Source organism: Chelon labrosus, assembly GCF_963514085.1.
Source record: "Chelon labrosus genome assembly, chromosome: 22".
Taxonomy (NCBI): Eukaryota; Metazoa; Chordata; class Actinopteri; order Mugiliformes; family Mugilidae; genus Chelon; species Chelon labrosus.
Window position 1 is genome coordinate 5363117 of NC_140355.1, and position 24859 is coordinate 5387975.

The window sequence follows — 24859 nt, forward strand, 5'->3', positions numbered from 1 at the left end:
TAGATAGATAGATAGATAGATAGATAGATAGATAGATACTTTATTGAGGGAAATTCAGTATCCACTAGAATCAAGTAGAAAGACAAAAACACACTCCTCTGCCTCTTCTGCACCTTAGTCACTAGTGATATGAGTTTGTCCAGAGTCCTCTCGTCTGCCACAGGCGTCCCGGGCTCCACCTCTGCCCCCACTACAGAGCCAGCCCTCGTCACCAGCTTGTCCAGCCTCAAGGCGCCCCTCCTCTTTACACAGCGTCCCCGGCACATCACATTACAGAAGAAGACGCTGGCTGTGACAGTCTGGTAGAACCTCTCCAGCTGCTCCCAACAGATGTTGAGGGACCCCAGCCCCCGCAGGAAACAGAGGCGGCTCTGTCCTTTCTTGTGCAGCGTGTGTCTGTTAGTGTGTTTGTGTTCTAGCTGCAGAGCCAGGTAGGTCTGAACAAACTCGTAAACAGCCAGGATTGGCTAGCTGCATTTTATTATCATGCGGCTTGTTTAATCGTGAGCAGAAACAGAAACTACAGCTGTGATTTGTGATCACTACCTTATTTGATTTGTGCTATTGCTAAGCATTTAAGATGGAACCGTTGTGTTAAGGTGAATGGTGTAGGGAGGCAGCAATTCCCAACCTGCTGCTGATTATGTAAATACAAAATGCAGAGAACCTGCATCGCCGTAGTATCTCTTTGTAGGACTATACAGTATAGTGAACATAGTAAACAGTACAGGCTGTTAGATAATGTCTCTATCTATCTATCCATATTTCAGATTAAAAAGTCAGATAGCCCACCACAAGAATATATTGTGAAGATAAGTTTAAATGATTCGGATCCTAATCTTACCCAGTCATTTCTCCCAGTGATTAATTCCCAGATAAAATAAGTTACCACAAGATACGGCTCCCTCCTAAAAGCCGTAAATCCCTTCTCTGGAGGAAAGCGGACGTGTCAAGAATGAGGACTAGGCACATCTGGCCACTGGTTGAGTCAGAGAGGAGGTTTAGAACATAGCCAGCTGAACTGACAGTTCAGCAACACGGTTCAAACCTCCAAGAGGCTGCTGAAGACGGTCAGAAGCAGGGCTGCAGTGTCACAGATTGAACGATTCTTTGGTCTGAACTGAAAGTTTCAGTTGAGGAGGTCATTTCTGTCCTCTGCTGTCTTTGAGTGAGAAAGTCCTGTCTTTAACTTGGCTGACCATCTGAGGCTTTTCTGTGTTCATGGTGCATTTCTGATCCGTGGTCAGGTTAGGTGATCTGGGAAGTCTAAATAGTTTGTTAATGAGAATTCTGAGAATTAGTCCTGTGGTAGCACCAGGGAGCACTCCACTTTATGCCCAGTGCATGTCTTCTTCAACAGTCACATGAACAAATCTGTCAGTGTCTGCAGTAGGTCTCCTTAAGAAGGAATGCGATAGCTATTTGTGCACTAGGTGGCAGTGCTGCCATCTCGTTCACCCACCACTCTTCGCTCCCTGTGTCTCACAGTACTGTGGGATTTCCTTTTTTCACTTGAATGAAAACTGTTTCCACTGCTCCTATTATACATCACTCACTTTTAGTGCACCAGCTGCCTAATGATAAAATGCACACCGGATTCGGTAGAAATCAGCAATACAATAAAATGTGTCCGGAACTGTTCTCCAACGCTTTAAAGTGGAAAGCCAACGTTTCCTGCACTGTAATGCATTAACATTAAACATTTTGAGCATAAAAGCGTTCTTTTACTTCAGAAGCCCTTTCATGTGCCCTCCTCAGAGGCACATGAAAAGAAAAAGCACGAGGAGAGATGCCAGAAATATACAAACTGAATGAAGTGTTTGAGATTTAAATGAACATGTTCTGCAAGGATTTCCACCTCGGGTCTAATCCTTGCTTTCATTTGAAAAGTGTTTACAGGCCTTAGTTAACCTGAATTTTCACGAGGAAAGAGCCACTTCATTTCCAGTCCCCGGAATGATACGATGATGATGATGTGTCCCATGTGTGCACCAGCCACACGTACACAGATTTTCACATTGAGCTCTAAAAGATTGTGGCACACAGCAGATAATAAATGTGTCCTGCAGCACAGTGATATCATACAGAGCCCTCTAGTGACCACTGCTTGGAAAGTTGGGACCTGCTTCTAAATTATTTGACAGTCATCCCAGAGGGTTTTCACTCATCCATCCATCCAACACATTGGATATATCACAGAGCAAACACACACAGACAGCAAACACTCACACAGCGGACAACCTCCCCTTCGCCTAAGCCTCTTGTCTTTGAATTGTAATAGTTGGAGCAACACAGATCAGGGGGAGAATATGCAAACTTTACACAGAAACACCCCTGACAGCTAGCTCCGGCTTGAGCTCCCCTTAGAACTTCCCCGCTAAATTAATTTCATATGCAAAAATAGCGGATTATGAGGAAGTGCTAATACATGTGGGAGATGAGGTTAAAGCAGTCAGCTGCAATAAAGCCAGGGTTAAAGTGATGTTTAATCCAAACTCTGTGGTTCAAGTATGATTTTTTTTTTTTATCACATATAAAGGATGAAAAAATTTAAAAGCATATTTTGTTCCTTTATATCGCTATTGTCAGTCTAGATTAATGATCATCGCTACAGAGTCTTTGACTCATAGGCTTTATCAGTGGGATGAAAGAGTCAGTGGAGGTGGAAATCCTTTACATGGCTCAAAGGACGGTTAGAAAGAAAAAGGCTGAAAAGTGCAGAAGTAGCAAAATGCTCTGAAGTATTAAAAGTAGAAGGTTTTTGGATTATGACACTGATAAATTGTGTCTTAATCATCCGGCTAGCGACAAGTTTTTAAACAGGTCAATAGTCCAGTGGCTCCCAGGCTGAGAGTCAGGTCCCTCCAAAGGATCACGAGAAAATTCCTCGGATTTTAAATACAAGTAAAACAAGTTCTTCCACACACATTTCAAGTGTGTTTATTTCTTTGAACTTTTCTCTATGTTTTTCCTTTTCTGCAACACTGGAAAGAAAGTTTTAACTTATTTGACTTCAAACTCCTTTGAAGTACCAAACCCATCTCGTCAGGAAAATAAATGAGGTTCAATAAGTCAGATGTTTTCTCTCCTTTTGGTCTCTATTTCTCCTCCGTTCCTTCACTGCCCTAATTGTTTTTGGTCGCTTTCCTTTGCAAAATGACTTCAGTTCTCAATTTCACCGCCGTCGGTGTTCCTGTGCAATGGTCCGTTCAACTGCATTCTCAAAGCCAGTCGGTCCCCAGCATTCACTCTCCCTTTTAGACCGTCCGTCATGCAGCCCTTCTACCCACGTCCACCTCGTCCTGGTTGTCTAGGGTGTCTCGGCAGAAGTCTCCATCAGCCCACTCCATCAGTAACTCTATTACACATCTGGGACTCGGCTCTGTGTTATAAATCATTTATTCTCACAAGCTCTGGTTACTGAAGAAAAGTTTGCACCTTACTTCCAAATGATCTCTCCCTAAATAGATTGTGACACTGAAAACATTCCTTAAAGTTACATTTTAATAGAAAAAAAAAACCAACAAAACAAAAAACTACCAAATGAATCAATAAACATGGCGGTTGCTGTCAGTGTTCCCAGCTTTGGATTTTCTTTGTTTTTCTAGTTTGGACTTTTCTGGCATATTACATTATATTATGAGTTACAGTTTTGGACATTTAGTCAGTTTTCATTCCAGTTTTCATTTCATTGTACGTTCCTCCTGTATTGCTGCGATGATTTCTTCTGTTTGCGTTTCGCTTGCTTCCTGTATTATTTAGTAAAGTTCCCTCTGCCTGTGTCTTTCTGTTAGTTTTTGCTTCCCTTTGTGTGTTCCCTCCTCTGTGATCGTTTGCTCCGCTGTCAGCATCTTCACCTGGGTCTCGATTCCCAATCACTTCTTCAGGTATGTATAGCTCCGTCTCTGCCCTCGTCCTTTGTCAGTTTGTTCCAGCATGTTTCCCAGATGTGTTTCAACGCCTCAAGTTTTTTGCCTCTGGTCTTCCTGTTATTCTCCCAGTGTCTTCTTATTCGTTGTGTTTTGGGTTTTATACCGTTTTTTTGGGTTTATTCTTTTGTTTCTATGTTGCATTACTTTTGTCTGAGTATTGTTTAGATTTGCCACCCTGAGACTGCAGTGCTTTTTCTTCCTGACTTCCTGACTAACAAACTTTATTACTGCAACATGCTACCTACCTCCTCATGTGTTTCCTTCACTTGAGTCGCCAACCTTTTCTTCTACATTTGACCTCCGTGGCTGAATTCCCAAAATTGTTTTTACATGGACCCTCAAAAAACTTTAATTAACATCCACATCAGTTTTGGTGATGTGTTTTCTTTCTTTTTCTTTTTTTCATAGAAATGAAAAAGGTCCACATTCAGTGATAATTACTCCCACAGTGTTAAGGTTGACACAAACATTCCACACGAACCCACTTGAGTACTGTAGCTTGCCGTTTTATTAAGAGCTGTCCCGGGATGGGACCGCTGACCGGACAAGTGTACTGACCTTTGGACGAGTGCACTGACCTTTTCAAGCTCGCAGTGGCTTTCAGAAACATAACACGGCTTGCGCTTGCCTGCTGCCTGAAGGCAAACTGCGGCCACAGCGTCATTTTTACCCCGACAAGCTTTTATTTCAGAACGATCCCTTTGCTTCATAACAAAATGTAATGCTCAGCTCTTGTGAAATAATATCATGTAACATTTAAGGCACGAATGAGAGCGCCTGAAAACTTAAGACTTTAATGTTCCGCAAGAAGAGCCTGCTATTAAACAGTGTTCATCAGTGCATCCTACACATAATAAGCTCCTTTGTATATCTAGAGGCTTTAAGTATTTTCTAATTAATTTTCATTCATGTCAGCCAACATTCAAATCAGCTATTTCAAGTCCACAAACACATTAGTTCCAAATGCCAGCACTGAAACTGTGATAGGAATTATCTGAATAATTCATGCAGTGGATGTGTGGAGTCATTCAGATATTTCAGTTATATTACATTGCTTTTATTGTGTGCTTTATTTTGCTCTGAAAACACTTGCATTCCTTCACAGTCACCGTTCGGCTCTGGCTCCATGCCTACAGAGGCAGAGCACGCGTCACTGTTGGTGGAATAGCCGCAGGATGTGTTTTTCTTCACTGATTTTAAAGGACTGCCGCCTCCCACTCAGGTGTTCTTTGTCACTACTGCTTCTAGACCCGTGCTTTGAATAATGCGAGGCCACCAATAAGAAAGACAAAGATGTCAATCAGGCTGTGTGCACAGGCCTAAAAGGAGGTCTGCTTGAGGAAAATGTATGGCAACACTTGAAGTCAGACTCTGTAAGTGGGTGCACTGTGGGCTTTCACCTGAGCCTGTGATGTCAGAGTATCTTAAGTAAATTATGTATAAGCCTTGCCAGCAGTTGTTACTGGCCCTGTGGCAACTTGTGTGAATTATGGACATGCTACCATGCCAGGTTTTCATCCAAATGCAGCACTAATTTGAACCAGATTTACAGACAATCAGCTGAATGGAAAGCGCATTTCCATTTAATTTACATTTTGTTTTGGTGCTACACCAACTTTTCTTACTAAACCAAGCATTAACTTTTTTTTAACACAAAACTGATAGCAACCTGTTGCAGTTTAGTAAAATAATGCGATTGTACTGTACTAGTGATTCTATCTTAAAATACTGTCTCTGCTAAATATATTCTCTTATGTGATAGGTTTTAGTAATTATATGGCTACCATTGGAGACTGCGAAGTGATAAACAATCCAAAGAAGTATTTTGGGGAACATTTGTGACAAGAGTCATCTATCCCTGATGACTGTTGCTGACAGGAGCAATGACAACATTTACACAGACAATACATCTTCAGGCCTAATGAAATTATTTTGTTTAAATTCCAACTTAACAGTTTACATGAACACTACATAAATTATCTGTTAAAATATACACGATCAGGCATACCGTTATGACCACTGACAGGTGAGGTGAATAACATTGACCATCTTGTGACAGTACATTGTTCTGCTGGGAAACTTTTGGACCTGGCATTCATGTGGATGTTATTTAGACATGTACCACCCACCTAGACCATCCCACGCACCCCCATCCCATAGCAATGACACTCCTTGATGGCAGCAGCCATCCCCAGCAGGATGCAGCCTGACACAGACACACACACAGCAATGGTTTAGGAACAACTCAAAAAACATGAAGAACAGCACAAGGTGTTGACCTGGACTCTAAATTCACTAGATCCCAAACTGATCAAGTATCTGTGGGATGATCCACAGAGGCCCCTCCCCTCAACCCATAGGACCCAAAGGCCCCCTCTAACAAGATTCCTTTGCTAGAGTGGTGGTCATAATGTTATGTCTGATCAGTGTATGTGTTTACATGTCCCATTTTTGACCTTTACAAAGTGGTTCTGCCCATCGTGGAACATCATTTTTCCCCAACTGTATCAACATTGCGGAATTTATTCAGTAGAAGAAGATGGCAGACCCACATGTTCAACAGTGTTACACCCATCAGTTTGGCTTTGTTCAACTTTTCAAACAGCTGTTTGAACAGCTCATTATTTTACAACCTCCATTTTTCTGTCCCTCCCAAAAACCTGTAAAGTCCCCTGATGTTGCTTGTACGTGGTTGTTAGGTATCAATAATTCGAACTCACTTATGGTGATTATCAAAGGTTTACACTACCCCCTTAATCCATCTGAAATATCCTTCAGATCAGGTCGTATCACGGCAGTCTGTCTGAGCTATTGTATTGATTAGCAGTGGATTTTGCAGTGTGACAATTCATTAAAAAGACATAATTTATTTACCAATTCACAACAAAATAGCTTACTGGTAGACAGGACGTGTGGGAAATGGATGGTGGGAAGGGTTGAGGGGGATGGATGAGAAGGGTTGAAGGGGGTGGGATGGAAAGGGTTGAGGTGGATGGGATGAAAAGTGTTGGAGGGGATGTGAAGGGAAGGGTCAAGGGGGATGGGATGAAAAGGGTCAAGGGGCATGGGATGAAAGGAGTCAAGGGATGGGATAAAAAAAGGGTCAAGGGGATGGGATGACAAGGGTTGAGGGGCATGGGATGAAAAGGGTCGAGGGGCATGGGATGGAAATGGTCGATTGGCGTGGGATGGAAAGAGTCGAGGGACGGGATAAAAAAGGGCCAGGGGGCATGGGATAAAAAGGGTCAAAGTGGATGGGATGAAAAGGGTTGGAGGGGAACAAAATGGAACAAAAACATGAGGTAATTTGAAATATTAGTATTTTACTCATACAACTTATAAAAAAGTTAACTGCTATATATTAACTTACCATTCATGTCTGTTGTGTCTTAAATCGTCAGCAAATACATCACAATTTGTAAACCTGACCTTATCTAAAATTTCAAGTTTTGAGGTTGTGAATACCACAAGAGAGGTCTGTTCATATGGACTCTTCTTGTGAACGCGGTGCCCCCCATTTGAAGGACACAACTTCACCACATGATCAGGTTGTGTTTCACATAGAAACTGCAACAAATGGACGCACAGAGACAAAATAAATATTCACATGAGGAGTCGTGTTTGTGACTACCTGATGAAAGTAAGCTGGTGATTATTACTGTGGGCTCATCATTAAAAGTGTCTCTCACTTGGATTCATTAAAAATATTGATTCATGCTGCTTCAAATATTAACATCAAGAGAGAATATAGCTGCGTGCTCTGTATCTGAATTCTAAATGCTCTTTGGTCCCAGAAAACTAGAGACAAAGAAAACAAATCTCTCCAAATCAAGAAACTCTTAATTTGTCTTTATTTGGGTGACATGTCCTGGCTGGACTTTTAAAATGTCCACGCACGGCAGCTTGTTTTCTTTTTAAGCGCAAAGCTCAGTTAAATAGTCAAGCAAGAGCACAAGAGCTTCACAACAATAAAGGGATTCCTCATACCGCAATCAAACTATATAAAAAAAATAGAATATAAAACCATATGGTGGTGACAAACAATACACATTTATTTCCACACATACAGCATAAAAACATAGATGTGATAAACCACACCAACATCGCTTAAAACATTTATGATCTGTTTTTTACGTTTATATGGACGCTAATAGTCTGGAAGTCAGACCAACTTCCCCCACCTGCAGATTTTTTCAAATTAATTGAGAGGGGTGGTGTAAATCTTTGAGAGTGTCTTCATAACGTTGTAAACGCCTGATCCGATTGTTCCTCTCTGGGCGTCAAAACAAAAAAGTTGTTCAAACAAGTGTCTGAGAAGATGAACAAAATTGAAATTGATGTGGGTTGATGTTGGGAAAAAACTTCTACATCCGTCACATTATCATCAGATTCGAGCCTCCAGAAACACTTTAGGCATACCCAAAATGTTATATTGTGGCTTGTAAACACATGCATGATATCAGATCAGAATAATGTGGGGTTTGGGTTTAAGAAATACTGTTCATGTAAATACAGTCTTTGAGAGCTGGGTATTCCCTGGGTCCAAAAATGATGAAAGAAGAGCTTTAGCCTGTTACTCCCACAAAGATTTTTTTCTTGACTGTCTAATCCAGAATGAAACTGAAAATTAATGTCCAGCTAGGGTATGTACACTTAATAAAAACACATTTTTATTAAGCACGAGAAGTGCTGTAGTTCAGAGAGACTTTCTCTCTCTCTCTTTTTCTCCATTAACTTTCCTGGCAGAAAATGCCTTCCTAAACTCCATAAGATGGAAGGATAACACAGTGTTTATAGCACAGCAAATGAAGTTGCAGTCATTCTCATTGGTTTTTGTCATGCAGCTGCTGTCTAATCCATCCAGCCCAAAGTAAATATTAAAATCTGCTCCACGGGACGAAAACATTTATCTTTTGCCCCAAACATAACAGGTACACGGGACAGATAATTTGGGAAGCCATAAAATAAAACAACTTTGTCCAATTGAATTTCTGCCTGCAGGCACAATTCATCACCTCCAGCGTTGCAACGTATCATCTTCACGTTCAGTGAGACAGAAAATGATTCAAGTGAACAACACAGCGGGGAAATTTGGCAACTATAAAAGCAACCCTTATGGCGTCGGGGCAGACAGCTGCATTATGACGTTACACATGAACACATTTTGGATATGAGAGGGGTTCAGCTTTAAGTGGTTGGAACTAGCGTACTTGCAAAAATACTTCTATACAGTAGCTCTCACAAGCAATCAGTTCAGTGAGGACGCTTCTGATGGTGACATTACAGATTCTAATTAATGCTCAGTCATCCCACCTCAGCAAGAGAAGACTTTCAGAAGAAGTTTCAGGCAAGTCTTCCTGACACATGAAACAAACAGCAAATAATGAGGCCTCTTTGACTCCCCGACACAGTCATCTGCTTTACTTCACTGCTCAACATTATTAATCATGATCACCCTTTGTAATGAAACTTCACTTTGCCAAGTCAACTGATTAGGTCAAAGTCTGTCTTTCCAGTTATGGGGCCCGGTTCTATTTATCACAATAATGTTTGCCTTAATATGACAGCTGCTGCAACACTCTTCAAATCGTGAGCTGCTTTTTGAAAACGAGAGATGCATGTTTAACAGGAGTCTGATGCATTTATTTCCATAAATAAAATTCAAACTGATGGTAGAACACCGCTTGACTGCTCTTCACGTACACTTAAAAAAACAAACAAAAAAACAACAACACACGCTGAACACAAATACTGGTATATATACACACACACAGGTGGATGGATACAAATTCATTTGGTCATAGATGAGCACACTCCCAGAAAGCAAGCATTGGTTTGATGACTTTCTCTCCGCAAGCGGTGAACTTGGACTGATGTGCTGTTATAAATCATTAGCTGTCAAGGTTTCTGTTCTTCTTTTTCACATAACGCAGCATCTGCAGAGTAACACTGTCATGGAGATTCAAAGCAATAAGGAAAATGTGATACGTGGAATGAAACTGTATTTACCAATGCATTGCATGTATTGTATATACATATTTGCATTCAATGGTGCGTCTCTAATGAAAGGACAGCACATCTCTTTTTGCTACTTGCTGCCTAACACAGTGTAACGCTGCGTAAGGCTGCTTAATTCCCAAAATTGAGAGCTGCATCTTTATTAGTTATCTGAGACAGTTTTAACGGCTGTAATAACTTAAAGTGTGGGGAGCTTACAGAGTTTACTTGAGCTTAAACAGAGACATTAAAGTACAAATCCTGAGCAGCAATGCAAGATGAAGGATCCTCATCTTATTGTGCCCGAAACCTGAGGTGACTGTAAAATGACAAATCATTTGTCTTCAAGAAATTCTTTCTACATCCTGCTTTTGGAGATAAGCATTCTCCGTCTGTCTGTAGGGTAGAAAAATGCTTTTAATCCGAGCACGGCAAAGGAAAACAACTCGGATGGAGCAAAGGATTAATGGCAAAAAGAATCCTGTGACGACTTTTTTGGAAAAGATAAGACGCCCGGAACATGTGTTTTAAAGCTGTAAATCAATGTTCATGACACGTTTTTTAATGATACACTTACATTATCTTGACACTGGACTCCGTGTTTGTTCCTCAATATGAGGGATAGGGTGGGCTTTGTGTTGCTAATTATCTAAATAAAACTAAATTTCAGTAAAGACACAGAGCGTGTGGGCACACTGTGTTTATCCAGAGAATATAATGGAATCAAATACAACCAGCCTGCAATGAAAACTACCCTTTGCAAAGCTTTTAGTTGTGGTTGTGACTGCAGAGAAATTAATTCTCCCTGCAGTATCGATGAGAGGATCCTGTTGGCACATGTCATATATTTCTGTAGCTTGCAGCAGTGATCGAAGTGAATATCCATTTCATGGCGAGACCTTTCATTTTTATTTTTTTTTCTGCCTCCTTTGCATCACTAAAAAAGTCATACTGTGTCTACTCCCCCTTTAGTCATAAGGCGGACAAATGGAAACTGATGCCCAGTCTTAAATTTGAATACAGTATAATATTATCAAGATCAACCTCTGTTTCTGAAAAATGAAGCCAGCACACAGTGTCGCCAAATAACCCCACTGAGGCTGGCTACAAAAGCGAGTAAATCCCCATAAACCTCCCTGTTAACATGCCTAACTTTACAGCAAACAGTCTCATGATATAAACTTTACCAAAAAAGTTAAGCATAACTAACAGCATGGCTGCTTTGAGTGACAGGTGGGTGCCGTTACAGATTGCTAGCTGTCTGCCTAAGCGTCAACTACCAGCTCCACTCCAATCTTGCTCCCCATTTTTAGAATCAGCTAGGAGATAGGCGGAGTCATGCGCTGCCAATATGGCAACAACTGGAGCCGCCCCGCTGAGCTTCAACACCACTCTTCAGGAAACTCTTCATGGGTGATGTCACAGATGGTTTGTTCATCTTTACACGCTCAATGAATGTTAGATACTAATAGAGATAACCTTACACTTCTACGGAGTTGTGGAACTCAATCATGACTGCAGTGCACTTGTCAGGTGTTAAGAGTTACTTTGTAGTTAATCCGTTAGATGCAATGTTTTTGGGTTTTCGGGAACTTCGTAACTTAACAATTAGTTTAGCTTCATTTTAGATAGCAATGGCTTTCCTAGGCACCAACTGCTTGACGCATTAAGACAATGTTCCATGTTTCAGTGCAGACAGAAAAATGTAGGAGGCTACCAGATTCATGACGGTAAAATTATACAAAATTACAAAACAGACAGCTGACACACTTTCTTGTTCTAACAGTGACCTTAATAAAGATCAGTTAGATTAACTGCCACTTAGATTTCAAATTGCTTTTAAAGTGTAAGAAAATAAGAATCTGAACTGTTTTGTAGTTGGTGGAGACCAAAACAGAGCTGCATGGTCAACTCACGCGGCCAGATATAGAGCTCTAAATGGGATGATGTTGACTGGATGTGTATGCAGATAATCATTTGCTCATGTCAGGCATAAAAGCATTATAAGCAGATCATTTGTCAGGGCTGTATGCAGGTTTGCTTCATTTCCTTCTGCCCCTGTTGTGCCCAGAAATCCACTCACAGATGAACAAACAAAGCAGACGGTTGCTGCTTGGACTACTCATGCATCATATTTAAATAACCTGAAATTTTTTTCAGTGCTCGCATGGGCATGTCACATTAGGACTGAAAAAAATCAGACACCATTTAAGTAGCAACATCACAAGCTATGGTGGAAAACAAATAAAGATGTTTCAACACTTAGTACACTGACAAAACCGAAAGCTAGACTTTAATAGAAAAATCCTTCGTTCAGCCAATCTGAAACTTGTAAACGGTAATCTTTTCCTCTTAGTGCTCTAAACACCATACCCAAATGGGAACCACTTCCATTTCCGACCTCTTCTCTCTGCGACAGATGTTTGCAAGTGTTCAGTCCATTTAAAACATAAGTCACACATGTAATAGACACACTCCCACACCAGCTTTCACTTTTCTCAGAGCAGCCGGTGAATGCTAATTATTCCCAGGACCTCTGAGTATCTCAGCCTGACGGGGGTTTGTGCAATCCGCAGAAATATCACTAATGAATAAAGAAATCATGTCTTCTGAGTTCTTTAACAATGTCATTTCCTTAAGACTGACATTGTCCGGCACGTTCTCAAGGTTCTCCTTTCTGCTGTAGAGTCCATACTAAAAGGCTTGCAGGTTTTGACCATAGAGGTTTGCATTTTTTTGTGTGCTGGCCACTGAGCAGTGCCTCTTGAACTTTTCGACATTCAGCGCCCTGTTCAAGTGGAGCTCTATTTGCTGTTGAGCATAAACAAGAATTATTTATTTATTTTCCAAATCACATTTCATTTGACACTCCAGGCATTCAGACTGGTACAAAGCCTCGAGGCAACAGAGATATCTTCTGCCTGCTCTGGACATAAGTCATTATTAACTGGACGTGCCATTTTGATGCCTCTGAGGAATATAAATATACACGTAAAAGTTGAACATATGTGGACTAAAGTAAGAAATTGGATGTCCGGAACTGAATTAAAATGTCAGTCAGACTGCCTCCCCTGTTATTCCAAGAGAAAGACGTAAAACCTTGGCTGATCCTTGACTGGAGGGGTTCTGTGGTACCGGAGTTCGACTGGCCGAGAAGCACCACGCCTTCAGCAGACTCTTACTCTGAACCTGCGCGACCTCAGCCTGGTTTGAACCGCTGACAGACGACGACGAGGTCGACAGCACCCTGCAGCAAGCCCACGAAGAAACCGCGTCACAGTGTTGGACTGACGGAACAGGTGTATTGCAAGTGGAGGCTTGACTGGAGGAACGGGCAGCGATGTGTCCTTGGGGTTTGGCGGTCGGCGCCCCAGTTCTCAGGCAGCGACCGCGCAGCACGTTGTGGAAGGCTTTCTTGAACTCCCTGCTGAAGCACGGGTAGATAATCGGGTTAATGCAGCTGTTGAGGTAACCCAGCCAGAAAGTTATCTTAAAGATGGTCTCAGAGGGCTTACAGGATGGGAAGATGGACCCTAGAAAAGACAAAGAAACAAATCAAAACATGAATAGAAACTTACACCAATAAAGCACTTTTTTAAATACATTTGTTACACATTATATTAGGCAGTAGCCCTCCTGTGCACATACTTTTGGTGTATGGCTGTTTTTCGTGGTTTATGGGCCTGACTTCCACTTTAGGGAAACATTGACGCCACTATATTGTGAATTGATGCTCCAATGCTTAAATAAAGGTTTGTTAAGAACCTAATTCCACATTTTATGTAAAAAAAAAAATGTTGGTCCACTGGTTGCCAGGTCATAGTATTCATTCACCCAGCATAAACATTAGAGATGGCTTGTGGCTAAATGGGAGCAAATCCCTGCAGCCAGGTTTCCAGATTATTTTGGACGTCTTCCCAGATAAGCGATGCTGTTGAAGGAGCACCGTGAAGCAATGATTTACGAGTGGGTCCCAAGTTGGAGGAGTAGCACATTTTCTTGCCTCCAGTTTAAGTCTATTTCGCAAAGTCTCTTGGAAGAAACGCTGCACAAAGAAGTGCAGTGATGTGACAACGAATGCACAGAGGAAACCTGCAAACCTGCATGTAAACAGTATACTGTAATATTGTTGTCTTAATCAGCTATTAGTGAGAAACACTCATATTTTGCAGGACTGGTTTAAGTTCATGTGTTCCTGTCTTCTAAACATGATTATTAATGCACAATATGTTGATGAGAAAAACCTAGAGACCATTTAGGAAAAGTCTGTGATTAAAAAGAAATTAAAAACGTTTTGGCTGCCATCCGAATATATTGCTTAATTATATTGTGTGTGCATGGCTGGCTGCACAAACCGCTTTGTAACAAAACACAGAAGCCGGGGAAAAATTACTAATGATGATGAAATAATCAGTTGCTGTTAGCTACAATTAACTATAAAAAAGGACAATATAAAATGATAATGAAATCCGTGGAGTAGGTGAGGTGAGCAAGCAATCAAACAGTACACAACCAAAAACAGCTGCCTTCTTATCTTACCAAACAAAAGCTGTTAAAAAACAACAGATATCTGATTTTCTTCTCAGTCGATTTAAAAAATAATAATGCTTCAAATCAACTTTTTGTGGTGCCGATGAGCTGCAGTCACATCATTTTATCAGCTCAGAAACATTCTGCATGGGCTATTCTAACGTGTAGATGTGTCGCTATTGCGGCCTGGTTGTAGCTCCAGTGAAAGGCAGGTGACAGAAAATGGTTTCAGCACAAAACAGTCTGAAGAGCAGGAAAGTTGAAAATATATATACAAAAACATCAGTGGTTTTTCAAACCCTCAGTCTGGAAATCTTAAAACTATTAATGCCTCAAAGCTTGAATGAGTTCTGTGAGCTGCGAAGGTCTGTCTCAATTGAAATGCATAAGTATTCTGCAATGACTGGCTGCCTTGTGAGGCTACAGGGTGAGTGAAGTTGCCCCCTGGCATCACAGCCCATTAAGCCTCATGCTTGTTATCTATAATAGCTTTCATTGGAGGGAGCAATAGTCTGGTTCATTCCATTTCATCTCCTAGCAGAAGTCCATTCTGCCCCAGTGTGGCGTTTTATTTGTTCTATTTGGTTGCTCATAATTGAATTTTTTGATATCTCTTCAGAGAAACTCAGACAGTAGAGTTGAAGCATGGCAGGGAAGGGCGTGCTTGATGTTGTGTTCACGGAGCAAAACATGCCATCAGGCAGCATTACACAATCCAAATGGCCCAAGCCTCGGCAGCTTTTGGGCGACAATACCTTCATATTAAGGCCTCATTATTTTTAGTCACTGCAGCATGGCTCCATGAGGGAGAGGTTGGTCGGTCAGCATACCTGTCTGCCACTCGACCGGTCTGTTTGTTAGTTCACCACTTCAGGTTTACAGGAAAATATCTGACTGACTGGATTTGCACAACGTTCTGCACTAACATGCCACCAAGAGAGTGAAATATATTTATCTGTTGCTTAGTGATTTGCTACAAACTTTGGACCTCCTCAAGAAGATTTGCTTCAACTTTTTCCATGTCTTTTCTAACTAGTTGTTCTCAAAGAGCTTTACAGTCACAATGACTCAGTTATCCATTCATTCACCCAGGTGAACACACATTCACACACCACTAACTCAGAGGACACTTCGGCATGTGGTCCGTGGACCAGGGACCGAGTCACAGCTGCCAAACTGATGATGTTCCCATAAGCCTCAGCCGTACTGTCTCTTTAGCATTAGCGAATGTTATGCATGCTAACAAGCTAAACCTAATAACATCACAGAGCTGCTAGAGTTGTTCTAGACCATACGACAATGCTTCATCGTGTACCTTTTTTAAAAGCTGTGAATTGTTTCTTAGTAATCTAAGGGTATAAAGCTAATTCAAAAATTGGCAAAGAGGTGGCAGGTCAGTGGAGTTGTGGCGAGCGGGGAATGCTCAGGTTGTTAGCTAGCAGACTGTGAGGGTACCCACCCCACTTCTCAAACTGATCAAGGCCTTAATTACTTACGTAGTCTATAATGTCGGAAAATAGTATAAAAAAAATTAAAAAGAATGTCCATCATGATTTATTAAACAGCAGGGACCATCGTTTTTTCCAACTTATAGTTTAGACTCTGTGTAACAGAACATTGTGACAGTTAAGATGCCTTCGCTTCATGTTATTCCCCGACATTTTGACTTGTCAGTACCCTCACAAGTATTTTTCAATTGCTTATTACTCAAGTGTCTCATTACAATGAGCCAACATATACGGTACAACGCCAGGACCTGAAACTAAAGCAGCTAAATGGAATTAACTCATCATTAATTTAATCAAAAAGTCAAAAAGGTCTGTCGACTAAATGTTTCAGTTTTAATGCGAATAAACACTGACAGTATCATAACCATAAAGTTTACTCTTGATGTCAGTAATATATCTTAATTGCTCTTAAGCTTCTTCAAAAGATCAGACTCCAAGTGAAGAAGCTCCACCTCCTGATGAAGACTGAATGATACCGATGAAACCTCTGGAAGAACCTTGAGTTGACATAGTTTTGTTAAGCTATAATGACCTAGATGTAGTGATTGTATTGTGTTAATCCATGTGTTAACAGACCTGTTATTCAGTTTAGGAGAGACAGTGGCCTCAATCCTTAACACAACAGAGATTTTGTTTGCATTTGGATTATACCCTGTTACTGAGCCGCTAAAAAAAGAAAAAGATAACACGTACTGTATATTATGTGTCCAGATGATGTGTGTCTTCTGACTCATATTATTACTCATCCCCTGTTTCCACCTTTCCCTGTTTGTGTGATCAAACACATGTATCAGCATCAATCTCACCATCTGTGACCTGAGAGGTAACTGCTGACAGTCTATTACTCCTAAAGACACCCCGGTCCACTCCAACAATCACTTCCCTCAGTCCAGCCACGGGAGTTATTTCAGAAGCAATTAAGATTTTAGATTAGGCCTCAATGGTTGGTTTCTGTCCTCTTGTACATCTGCGATAACGCCACAGTTACCATCATCTATGACAGTGTCTGACAAAATGTAGGTGGAATTCATTAGAAGTAGCTGAGAATATCTGGCTTCCTGGGCATTCGTCTTTTCCCCCAGCCTCCTCATAGTGTCAGCTGCAGCTCATGTCAACCCAGCCGAAGAATAATTACCTCATATTTTCTCAATTTCACCTCTGTTAAAAATTGAATTAACATTTTATGTTATGATTGTCAGAGTAGGCCACTATTAGAGAGTTTGATGTATTATGGCTTCACATCATTTCTGAATAATTTAAATCCCCTTTTAGACTCGGAACAATCATTGTTTTTAGAAAATGTCAACAGCAGATGAATCATTGCAAGTCTGAGTTTATGACTGTAGGGATTTTTCACCACATTTTGATCATTTTACTCAGTCTGCTTGTGCAAAAAAGTACATAGACACTGCACAATGTAAAATCATATCCTAAAAGTCTTCATAAGCCAAAGATGATATTGATATATTTACTTGTTTTGCGATGTTACTGATGAAAATCTATCTGAGGTTATTTACGCTACCTTCAAATGGATTTGTGAGCCCGTGGCTACCAGATGGGTAGTGTGCTTGGTGTTCAGTTGGTAGCATCAGAGTTAAGTCATTATGCTATCGTGTGAACTAGTTTCTCTAGGATAGTAGCTAAAGGAGGTTAAGGGGTTATGACTTCAGTGACAGGTGACTAAAATTAAACCTTAGATTAAATAAAATTGCAGATTTCTCTCAGTTTGAACATTGCTGTCAATGTGGGATAATGGAAGCGCACAATCCAGCATTGGTTTTGATGTAGAAATGTTACATACTGTGTAGGTCTGGGTTTAAAAAAATGATTTTCTGATTCAAATTGATCTTAATTTGGATTCCATTCATAAAATCCCTGGTTGATTTTTTTAAACACATGCCATTTCCTGAATCCTCTTGTTAGAAATATCGCAAGAGTGGTTTCAGGGATTTGTTTGGACCTCCTTCACGCGAGATTAGTCTGCGTGATCCAAAACAAGACAGAAGCTCCAACCCTGAGAGGACCATCAGGACTGGAAGCTGACACTGAAGAGCAGCATAAAAGCAAAGACTTATGCGTCAACTAGAGGTAAAACTAGAGGAAATGCCACAAATCACTGGAACCAGTGACATTAGTTTGTGAAAATGGATAGGTACTAAATAATACAATGTCATTTTATTGATACATCATATTGGCTAACATCTGTTATTCATAATGCAGTCTCCTTTTTTATCAGGCTTCAGGCAGGATATTTTTTTTTGAACTGTATAGATATGAAAGTCTTTGGAAAAACATTCAGATTACCTCTATGTGTTGTCAAACTACCTTGAAAAATGGGCTTTATCTTTCAGAAAACCCACGCTTAGCTTTGTGATTTGAAACTAAAAAAAAAAAAAGGACACCAGAGACACAAACTGGGCTTTGTCCATTCCTGTGCAGAATAAGTTAGGAGGTACCTACCGATGGGTAAGACCAGGAAGAAAGGGAGCCAGCACAGGATGAAGCACCCGACAACAATGCCGAGAGTCTTGGCTGCCTTCTCTTCTCTTGAGAACTTCAGCAGCCTCGTCATGGGGAAAGAGGAGCGCTTGTGCGTTGCGGTCCTCTCGTCATCCTCTTGTTTCCCAATCTGAGAAGCGTTCCCTCTGTGTATCCTCATCTCTACCCCTTCTCCCTTTCTACCCTCCCTGTGGGATTTGGTCTCTCTCTTCGCCACAGTATAAACACGGCAGTACATGGCCAGTATGATGGCCAGCGGAATATAAAATGATCCTAATGCTGAGAACAAGGCGTAGCCAGGCTCCTCTGTAATTTGGCACACCGTCTCGTCTTCTGGGTCGGGCTCCTTCCATCCGAACAGGGGGCCCACAGATATAGCTGCTGAGAGTCCCCAGAGAGCAGCCACCGCAGTCAGGCCTCGCCTCCCGGTAGCTATGGCGGGGTATCGCAGAGGGTAGCTGACAGCCAAGTAACGGTCAATAGAGATCACACACAGGCTGAGGATGGAGGCAGTGCAGCAGAGTACATCCAGGGCAGCCCAGACACTGCAGAAGGACCGGCCAAACACCCACCTGCCCAGAGCCTCCGAGGTGGCAGAGAAGGGCAGGACAGCAGAGCTGAGCAGCAGGTCTGCTGCTGCCAAGTTGGCTATAAAGTAATGCGTCACAGAGCGCCAGTGGTGGTGGAACAGCACCGACAGGATGACCAAAATGTTGCCGAGGACCCCAAACACCACAAACACCACCAGAACTATCCCCAAAACCACCGCCTTGGGTACATTTACCTCTGGGTAGGCGGAGGAGCTGCAGTTGGGACAGCGCTCTGCTGCAGAAAAAGCACTCATGTTCTCAGCTGGAACCATTGTAATCTGTTGGTGTATTAAGTTGTTAAGAGTCTCGCAAATTGATGACACTCATGTCACATCTGTTCCTCAGTAACAACAGCTGCTCAGCCCCTCTGCCTTATTCTGCTCCTCCCCTTGCACAAGATAAAAGCTTTTCCTGCAGCATGAACTGCCCTTCCAGTTGATTGTTGTAGATGCAGGGTTTCTTGCCAACACTCCAGTGATCACGTGGCCCGGGGCTCCTTGGCAGATTGTCATACTTTGAAAGAGTTACACTGCCAGAGTTTCTCATATTCAGTCTGGAAAAGCCTCACAAAAAAGGACACACGTGTTATATGTTTGGAGTGGCAGTCGCTGACGGATTTGGGGTGTCACGTTGAGCCACGGTGAAACCTGTTAAAATAAGAAAAGAGATGAAACATTTTTAACGATACATTCATAATCCTGGGCTTTAATAAACACAGGCTCATGCTCCTTAAGTGCTGCTCTTTCTTTGGAAGACTAGGAACCAATCAAAATGGAACACATGAGACAGAACACATTAAATGTAAATTGCTAAAACAGCCCATTACACATCACCCTGTTATGATTAAAGGGTAAAAATATCACTTAGCACTCTATTCTCAGGGGACACAGTCGCCTTCATTACAAAACAGAGGCTATGCTAGACTGAACTAAGGGGCATTTGCATTTTCCTCCAAACAATAAATACTGTCTGTCTTTTTGACTGTGCGGGCAACCAAAAAATATGCCATTATTGGTATCTGATTTTCGTTTAACCTTTAATTCAACCAGGCAGATTGGTTAAAGAAAGAATGTGTTTTCATGCAGACAGTTCTTGGGCGGTAAGTCAGGTGAGGACTATAATAGAGAAGAAGATATAATGAAAAACAACAGAGGTAAACACAGGGACACCGCAGCGGAAATAATGATCCTCGGGGGCAAACAGAAAATAATTCGTGGGATTATGAGAAATCCAGCCATCCATGCAGAGAGGACATAGATAAATATAGGCAGAGATAAATTCAGGAGACGGTCAGGTGGAGCTTCGCATGGCTTCCTTTAAGGTCTTGTGTCTGAAGACCTGGCTTTAACTCATCTCCCGCATGACAGGCCAAGAATTGAACCTTGAGGAGGGTACTATATTACCCCGCTGAAGGCTTCAGATGCTGATAGTCCCACTCAGTACCACTCTCAGCGTACGTGTTTGAGATCCGTGATATCACAGAGTGAGATAAGAGACGACAAGGCATAAAAAGAACGGAAAAGCTGCCACGATAAAGCAGAGCAGAGTCCTGCTACTCACATGTTCATGTAGGATCAAAGGCTTTCGCTTGCTGTACATCCCGCTGCGAGGATGAATGATATTCACCCAAATAAACACTCGATGCTGGGACTTCCTTGTGAGACTCCGGAGGGGGAATTGAAATGAGACAGGCGTTGAATGGATATGATTATTTCAGCAGAGTAACTAAACGCAGTGCTATTTGCAATATGTTTTCAGTTGTAATAAGATTTTCTCAGTGTGGTGGAGTGCCTGCAAAAGGAGATTACCCAGGTTTTTTTTCTCCCTACACCAGTGTTTGAGGACTATTCTAGCAAGTGCCAAACAGAAGTGTATCTACAATGACCTGAGGCAGTCGTGGTAAAACAAGATTACTGAAATACACGATGCCTCACAGCATCCCTAGGTTACTCAGGATGCTGCTGTATGTCTTAAGGCTATGCAAGAGACGGCAGTGGACAACATGGGATTTGAAATGTAGAGTAGTCACTTAGAGATAAATAACTTTTTGATCCAGTTTGAATTGACCCTTTGACCCACAGAATGCTCCCACTCTTGAACTGGTGAAAAAAATTCCTCAAAATTGTGAGAAATGTACTGTCAAGTGTGGATACAGTGGAGGAAATAACTGCCAGTGTCTGCTGAGTCATCTCAGCATTAAATCTAGACTCTATTATTAGATGCCTTGACAAGGAGTGGGTGCTCTCTAGTTAGTGGTCTGCAGGCCAATCAGAAGGCCAACAAAGGGTGAGCCGTGCCATGAATTGCACTTATGATTGCCGGGAAAGTTTGTCGTAAAACTTAAACTGTGAAAATACGTAATTAAAAAGACAAAAGTCATATATGTGATACCATCACTAATCTCTACCCAGAGCTTGATGGATCTACATTGACAAATAAATCTTTGAATTCTTTTTCCTTTGTTCCAGGCAAATGAGCTGAAGTGTAACCTGGAAGCCAGCCCAAATTCCTCTCCATTTGCCCCATTTGGAATTCATCATGCCCAACAGATATCTGCCAGGCTAATCAAATCGTTTGGCCGTGTATTACGCAATATTTATATATAGAGAGAGACGTAGTCATACACATCATCCGGGCGCCATTGATTTCTCTGAGTGCAGAGGTATTTTTTTCTCTGAATCAGTTCTGAATCACGCCCCTTAATGAAATCCAAATGGCGCGTTACCAGATTTATAATCCGATGCAAATGGAGTCTGGCTGAGGCAAGCAACGAAAACTAAACGCCACTTTACTATCTTTATGACAAAATGCGTCTTTCTTTAAATTCTTTTGCGTCATTTGTTTACACTTCAACAGGGATTGGCAGGATCTCTTCTGTTTACCGTTCATGTTTAATCTAAATTAAGGTCACGCAGTCCTGCAGAAGGGTGAGGGCTCTGCAGGGTTTTAAAGACAAATATCCCTATATTCTGCATTGCAGTGCTGCTTGTCTCAACACCATGCACTAGAGAAGGAAATTCCCACCTTTTGCAATGGACACCATGCCAGTAGTTGGACACATAAAAACGTTTGTCCCATGAAGTACACCTGATAGTTGTCAGTGTAACCAATAATTTTGCAAATCCTAAAAACTGCAGTTTGGTGTAGAACTGATGAAGAACAAGATGTTAACTTACATAATTAGAGGCTACACAATCAAACATCTATCTATCTGGTAGATAGACGGATGCATAGATAGATTGGTCTCATGGTTCACTGGGAGGAGCAGGGCTTAGTCTTGCTATCTGGTTTTAAAGACTGGAGTTAAAAACCAGAGCACAGGTAACACATTTTTGTCCTGAAGCTGTGTGGCCGTGCCTGACACATATGTAACGCACTTTAGATTTTCTTGTTGACATCTGCCAGAGGCTCGATACACAGCTTAATCTCCTGAAGTCAGGAGTCTTTTACATGTCTTTCCCCGTCATATTTCATTCGTGCATGTATTAATATGAATTGGGTGGCAAGGTGAAAGCAGAGCGGTGACAAAATGATGAAGCGGTGTAAGATGTGTGAATTGACCTTTTCAGTCCGTTCCAGCATTGACTGCCATCCCACCATTTCCAGCCCCATCCTGCGAATTTTGGCATCTTTTATTCATATTTTTCTCGTTCCAGAACAGGACGATTATCAGCAGAATGCAAATGATGTGGAACTGCTTTTGTTTTACTAAATTCCAGCGAGATAATGTGACCAAGTCCAGAATGTAGAGTAAAGAAAACATCATAAATCATTGATTTTGTCTGTATGCTATAGGAAAGAGAGGATCAATCTATCAGGGAGGACACAGAATCAATTTAGTAATGAGTAATTAATTAAGCAAAATGCCAAATATTTGCTCAGCTAATCCTCTCAAATGTGCGGACTTGCCAATTGTCTCTGATTTATATGACGGCAAACTGAATGTCTTTGGCTACTTTCTGACAGTTTATAAACTGCAAAGGCAGAGATGAATAGATAACGATAGGCGTCAATAGCTGCAGCCTTGAGGACATTTTCCTTCAGTTGACCATCAGCCAGCCCAACGGAGACTGAGACTGCATTTATCTGTCATTCTCTGCAGGTAAGATTTGATTAAAAGCTATCAGTGAACATCATTACACTCCAATTTACATCTGAAATCCAGGGGTGGCCCGCTTGGGTTATTGCATTAGTGGATCTTACGGAAAGACGGTGCTTTGCCCTTGAAGAAACTTTCCTCCTCTGGCTGAGTGGCCATTACAGAGCAGAAACAAAGTCAGCCAATTAAACCAAGGATTGGAATCATAATTAGGGCTTTTGTTTTAGGAGAGGAAATATTAGCGATCGTATTAACTGGCTTAATGTAGCCTGACTGTGGCCATATTCAATCAGAACAGCAGCTCATGGCACGGGGCAGCATTATCACAAGGGTGACACTGACGGTATTAACCTACTGTAGGACCATCCTGAGTCTGTTTTGTCGATGCAGCACAAATTAAAGCATCTGTGTTTGCAATCACACTGCAACATGTGGACACATCTATGCATTGTGTTGGACAATCCCCTTCACATGCTACCTTTTACTGATTTATTACTGTCTCTTGCATGCTTTAAGCTGCCCTCAACCTTGATTATCTGTTGAATCTATTGATCAGTAGGATGACAAATGGACATCCTCAGTTCCCAGGGTCCATGATTACATCTTCAATTTGCTCATCTCGTCAGACCAGCAGCCGTGAAAAGCAGAAAATCTTCAAATTGCTAAAACTACTATTCTGACTGAAACATTCCAGATATTACTCCAATATTGCATTTGAAATGTTTCCTTCAGGTCAGGATATCACATCAAACAGATGAAATTCTCCTCTGCTGCCAGTGCAGCCCTCTGATTGTGGAGTTCATACATCATTTGTTTCTCCAAACACTGCAATATAAGAGTTTGTGTCGGGTCTCAGGAGGAGAGCACTCCTGTGATGAATTACTGTGCATTTGCAGTCCATTTTCTGAAATGCTGCTTATTCTCTTGGGGGGGGGGGGGGAGAGTAATTTCTCCAAGTTCATGATTCAACCCGTGTGCGACATTATTCATTTTGTTCCATCAACCTTAAACATTAGACACACTGCGCCTTTCGGAGAGGACAGTATTTTCCCTCTGCTTTCATCCACCTGAAGAGGTGGTGTTGTCAGGGTTTATTATTTTTAGTAGTAGATGTATGCCAGAGGATGTTTCATTTTCCTAAGATCAAACCAGAAGCCTTTGCAGCCTCCTATATCTGAAACCATTCATCATTTCCTGTTCTGTTCATTAAGTATTTATATTCACTTCTGCATCTGCATTTTGTGGATTAATACCTGTTCTGAATATAGATCTAAATGAAGCTGCAAAAGGGGAATGACCTGTTGATTTTTGTTTATTATAAATGTTAAGTGTGGTTCTTTGCTCTTGTCATGTTTGAATTTGCAAGAGATAAACACTGAATTTGAAGACATTAGCATAAATAAATTGCTGGTGAAAAGAAAGCAATTTTCTGAATATGCTCATCAGTGGCTTATTAAATACCAGCAAACACGGCATCCTTCACCTGATTAAAAGTAACCAGAAATAATCATGATGATCCTTTATATAAAAAAAAAATCTAAGTCACTCAGCCATTGAAATAAACTGTAGGATGGAAAGAGGAGAGGGAAAAAAAAGAAGTCTTACCTTCTTCACTGCAGCCAGTTTGTTTATTTTTCAAGGGAAGAATTCAGGCACTTTCCTCTGAAAGCAGTCACTCGTTGTTGCGTTCGCCACAGACAGGCG

General features: G+C 41.4%; 1 protein-coding gene across 1 annotated transcript; it reads right to left on the minus strand.

The window, feature by feature from the left end:
* Nucleotides 1-12398: 12398 nt before the first annotated feature.
* adra1ab (adrenoceptor alpha 1Ab) lies at nt 12399-19352 on the minus strand. The gene is made up of 2 exons (XM_084572290.1): nt 18428-19352; nt 12399-13462 (listed from the first exon to the last, which is right to left on the minus strand). Exons 1-2 carry the CDS (start codon nt 19326-19328, stop codon nt 12987-12989), a joined length of 1377 nt encoding a protein of 458 aa, XP_084428416.1. The 5' UTR covers nt 19329-19352; the 3' UTR covers nt 12399-12986.
* Between the last annotated feature and the right edge of the window lie 5507 nt (nt 19353-24859).

What these genes read in the sequence shown, in the direction of transcription:
- adra1ab (XM_084572290.1), bottom strand. Translation starts at nt 19,328, where the DNA reads ATGGTTCCAGCTGAGAACATGAGTGCTTTTTCTGCAGCAGAGCGCTGT. An exon ending in CTTCCTGGTCTTACCCATCG is followed by an intron (nt 13,463 to 18,427) that starts GTAGGTACCTCC and finishes TGTCTTTTCTAG; the next exon opens with GGTCCATCTTCCCATCCTGT.